We start from the raw sequence: 5,000 nt of genomic DNA on the forward strand, positions 1-5,000 counted from the left end.
ACCCTTTTTTTGAACCGCATTTGAAAGTATTTTCATTTAAATTTTCATCAACAAGCGTCTTGACGCGTCAAGAGTCACCGACTAGTGTTAAAACAGACAGTAATAATCAATAAAACACACATTTAAGAAGATACTTGTCTCGTTTCGTCACATATTTTAACCCTTCGTCGTCTCTTCCCGCAGGAGAAGCTTTCGTCCGAGTGCGTCTTCCGGGAGCAGTTCGAGGAGAACTGGTACAACACCTACTCGTCCAACATCTATCGACACGGCGAGAAAGGAGCCTTTTACTTCGTGGCGCTCAACAAAGACGGCACGTCCCGGGACGGGACCAGGTCCAGGAGGCATCAGCGGTTCACCCACTTCCTGCCGAGGCCCGTGGACCCGGACAGGGTGCCGGAACTATACAGGGACGTACTGGGTCAGAGCTGAACACACGGTCCCATGAAACCATCTCGGGGGTCGAGAGGTGATCCAAGGGCGTCCAGACCTTCTGTAAGAACCAATCGAAGGGTATCAGAACCTAAGCCCAAACTGAAAGGAAGGACATGGACCTCCTGGACAAAGCACAAGCGATCGGACGATGCAACGGACGAGGATGTCCCTTCGATGGAGGATCATATATGAAGACCAGTTCCATCGACTCAACATCCTGCATGTTCCTGCAGGCACAGAGTTAGCTCGAGGCTAGTTCTCTAGTCGTCCGGTCTATTCTTTAAACCCACGTAGACCACGAACGCGACTTTCATGACGGTTTACAAGGAAACAGTAGTTTTACGCACTGGAGAAGAGCTTGTTTCGGAGCTCCGACGGAGGTTTTAAAGGACTTGTGTTGACGCTGCTCACAGAACGTGCATGAGGGAAGAAGAAGAAGAAGATTCCAGAACATCGTCCACAATGGAATATCATGTTCTTGTTCTTTTTTTGGATCCTGGTGAAGGAAATTTGTAGTTTTTATGACATCACGGGGAAAGCTATCGACACCTTTTACAATCACGTTGACAGATTTTATTTATATTTTCTTTCTTAGGAAAATAAAAACGCTATATTTATTTCATATATTTATTTATTTGAGAATATATTTTTACAAGTATGGGAAAATAAAAAAAAAAACAATCAAAAAATGTTTTCATGTATTTTTTTCTGTGCCGTTCACCAGACAAAGTTTTTCTTGTCAAAAAAAAACATGTTGATCCCTTCGACATATCCTGGTTCATCTCCTGCGTATTCATCACGCAGTACTACATATTTAAATATTTCGTAAGTAAGTAATTTATATTTATAGAGCGCTTTTCTAGACCACGGTCACAAAGCAAAAACCAAAACGATACTCAATAAAATATATACTTAAAAGGTCAAAGCAACACCAGCCAGTGAAGAGATTTAAGGAAATGTGAGTTCTTCTACTAGAGCGGGTTTGAATTCTAGCTGCAGAGTTTCGTATGAAGCTGCAGTCCGTCGCCACAACACTGTATTTAAATGTGTATGTTGCGATTTCAAAAGCAGTCCATTTGTGGCTGGGCGTCCAAGCATAATGGGAACTGGTACATACGAAATGATAAGATTTAAATAAATGTATTTTTATTTAAAATATATATATAAAGAATGTAACCCCTTGAATAGAAAAAGGATATGACTGTATTAGGGCTGGATAATATAACGAAAAATATCTATATCGCCATATTGGCACATGTGATATACATATCGAAAACATGTATATGCTTAAAAGGTCAAGACAACACCAGCCAGTGAAGAGTTTGAAGGAGAAATGTGAGTTCTTCTACTAGAGCGGGATAGAATTCTCGCTGCAGAGTTTGGTATGAACTGCTCTGTATGAAGCAGAGGTCCGTCGTCACAACACTGTATTTAAATGTGTATGTTGCTATGTCAAAAACAGTCCATTTGTGGCTGGGCGTCCAAGCATAATGGGAACTGTTCAAGGTAGTGATACATATGAAATAATAAGATTTAAATAAATGTATTTTTTATTAAAAAAAATATATATAAAGAATGTAACCCCTTGAATAGAAACTATATGACTGATTTAGGGCTGAATAATATACCGAAAAAATATCTATATCGCCGTAGTGGCACTTGCGAATATACATCGAAAACATGCGATAATTTATAATTTTTCACTGTATAAATCAAGCATTTCTTAAACGTAAACTTGACCAATCAGTGCCACATTTTTGGGTGAAAGAAAAATATATTGCATTAATATCGATATCGCAATATCGCACTTATTTCCTACGCCGTGCAGCCCTAGACTGTATACACAAATACACAAGGTGGCGTCAGTAAACATGTGTTCACGTGAGAAGGTTGTCGGTTCGTCACAGCGATGTTTGTAACATTCTTGGAGTCACGACTCAAGAAGGGATGAAGAGCTTTTGAAAAGGAGAACAAAAGACGGATGAAGTCATGTGAAGGGAGGAGATGACAGAGCAGAACAGGTGAATCTCACCTGCTCGTCCTTCATCTCACCTGGTTCCGAGCGACGACACCCGACACCGGCTGATGCCGGTCGAAACAAAGACAGACTTTTTAAAACAAGCTTCAAACTTTTGACGTGGCCGACGTTGAGTTAACAGTGTATTGTTACACAATAGAAGAAAGAAAACATACGCACATTTGTAGTGGCCTGATCTAAATTACACTTTAAATCTTAACTCAGTTTTCATTCATTCAAAAATAACCAGAAAACTGACCAGACCTGTGTCTCCAATCATATACTTGTGTACTTAAACGTAGTATTTGTAGTGCATAAGTGCGTCTCAATTCTTAGTATCTAATGTAGTGCTCCATACACACTAAATTGTCACTAAATACACACACAAAACTGAGTATGTATCGACAGACACTTTCTACACTAAACGACTCCATCTTAGCGACGTTGACGTCGTAAGTATTTCGCCAATATTTCTTGAAACCAAACGTGCTGCCAGCAGGTGGCGATAGTGTTCCTACAGCTGGTTGAAATCATCGTTAAATAGTAGTAGAAGAAGAAGCTTTCGCATCATTTCCTGACACATCCGAGCTCACGAATGTTCAGTAATATTTGCTTCAATTTAAAAAGGTACCACAAGTTCTGCTCCACTCCCATCATGCATCAGAACTTTTGAGAAATTTTGCCCGTTTCACGTTTGTAATTTAATCTTTAATTTAGTCTAAAATAATCGCTACAGAAATATTCTCAAAAGACTCATTCGATGCTTTGATTCCCATAAAGTGTCATCGTTGTAAAGTAACTGTTATTTCAGGGAAACATTCTCTGCTAGAACTTGAACAACTTTGACAAAATATTCTCATCATTACGACAATTCTGTTTCCTACCAGGTAAACACACTTGATTCAAGAAGTTACAACATCAGTTCAAAACCAGGGCTGCACGATATATCGAAAAAATATTGATATGGCGATATTTTCACGTGTGATATGCATCGAAAACATGTGATAATTTATACATTTTTATTGTATAAATCAAACATTTCTTAAATACACACTTCGATCAATCAGTGTCACGTTCTGTAAAGTTGTCAATTTGTACTTCTATGTCTCGTTGTTGTTTACGTCTCCGTCCGTCTGTGAACTGTGCGGCGCAGCTTGTTAGCCTCGGTTGCTAGGGCAACGTGTCTTAGCCCAGTATATACAGTGAAGTAATACTAACTTGTGATCTAGTCAAACACTAGTGATCCAGTGAAGTAATACTAACTTATGATCTAGTCAAACACTAGTGATCCAGTGAAGTAATACGAACTTATGATCTAGTCAAACACTAGTGATCCAGTGAAGTAATACTAACTTATGATCTAGTTAAACACTAGTGATCCAGTGAAGTAATACTAACTTACGATCTAGTCAAACACTAGTGATCCAGTGAAGTAATACAAACTTATGATCTAGTCAAACACTAGTGATACAGTGAAGTAATACTAACTTATGATCTAGTCAAACACTAGTGATCCAGTGAAGTAATACTAACTTATGATCTAGTCAAACACTAGTGATCCAGTGAAGTAATACTAACTTATGATCTAGTCAAACACTAGTGATCCAGTGAAGTAATACTAACTTATGATCTAGTCAAACACTAGTGATCCAGTGAAGTAATACTAACTTATGATCTAGTCAAACACTAGTGATCCAGTGAAGTAATACTAACTTATGATCTAGTCAAACACTAGTGATCCAGTGAAGTAATACTAACTTATGATCTAGTCAAACACTAGTGATCCAGTGAAGTAATACTAACTTATGATCTAGTCAAACACTAGTGATCCAGTGAAGTAATACTAACTTATGATCTAGTCAAACACTAGTGATCCAGTGAAGTAATACTAACTTATGATCTAGTCAAACACTAGTGATCCAGTGAAGTAATACTAACTTATGATCTAGTCAAACACTAGTGATCCAGTGAAGTAATACTAACTTATGATCTAGTCAAACACTAGTGATCCAGTGAAGTAATACTAACTTATGATCTAGTCAAACACTAGTGATCCAGTGAAGTAATACTAACTTATGATCTAGTCAAACACTAGTGATCCAGTGAAGTAATACTAACTTATGATCTAGTCAAACACTAGTGATCCAGTGAAGTAATACTAACTTATGATCTAGTCAAACACTAGTGATCCAGTGAAGTAATACTAACTTATGATCTAGTCAAACACTAGTGATCCAGTGAAGTAATACTAACTTATGATCTAGTCAAACACTAGTGATCCAGTGAAGTAATACTAACTTATGATCTAGTCAAACACTAGTGATCCAGTGAAGTAATACTAACTTATGATCTAGTCAAACACTAGTGATCCAGTGAAGTAATACTAACTTATGATCTAGTCAAACACTAGTGATCCAGTGAAGTAATACTAACTTATGATCTAGTCAAACACTAGTGATCCAGTCACTCGTCTCTTTCAACCTCCTTTGTTAAAGCAACATATTGTAAGAACTTTTCATCTCGTCTCAGTTGTTTTCTTATAAGATCGTGA

General features: G+C 37.9%; 1 protein-coding gene across 1 annotated transcript in view; it reads left to right on the forward strand.

The window, feature by feature from the left end:
* LOC148089973 (fibroblast growth factor 20-like) overlaps positions 1-989 on the forward strand; it is a 2,257-nt gene extending 1,268 nt beyond the window's left edge. Inside the window, exon 3 of the mRNA XM_087785499.1 lies at positions 184-989. Within this exon, the coding sequence (XP_087641625.1) occupies positions 184-429 (246 nt within the window). The 3' untranslated portion in view covers positions 430-989. The remainder of the gene's footprint in view (positions 1-183) is intronic.
* Positions 990-5,000: the final 4,011 nt, after the last annotated feature.

This window comes from Callionymus lyra, chromosome 1 (assembly GCF_982586985.1).
Source record: "Callionymus lyra chromosome 1, fCalLyr1.hap1.1, whole genome shotgun sequence".
In the NCBI taxonomy this organism is placed as follows: domain Eukaryota; kingdom Metazoa; phylum Chordata; class Actinopteri; order Syngnathiformes; family Callionymidae; genus Callionymus; species Callionymus lyra.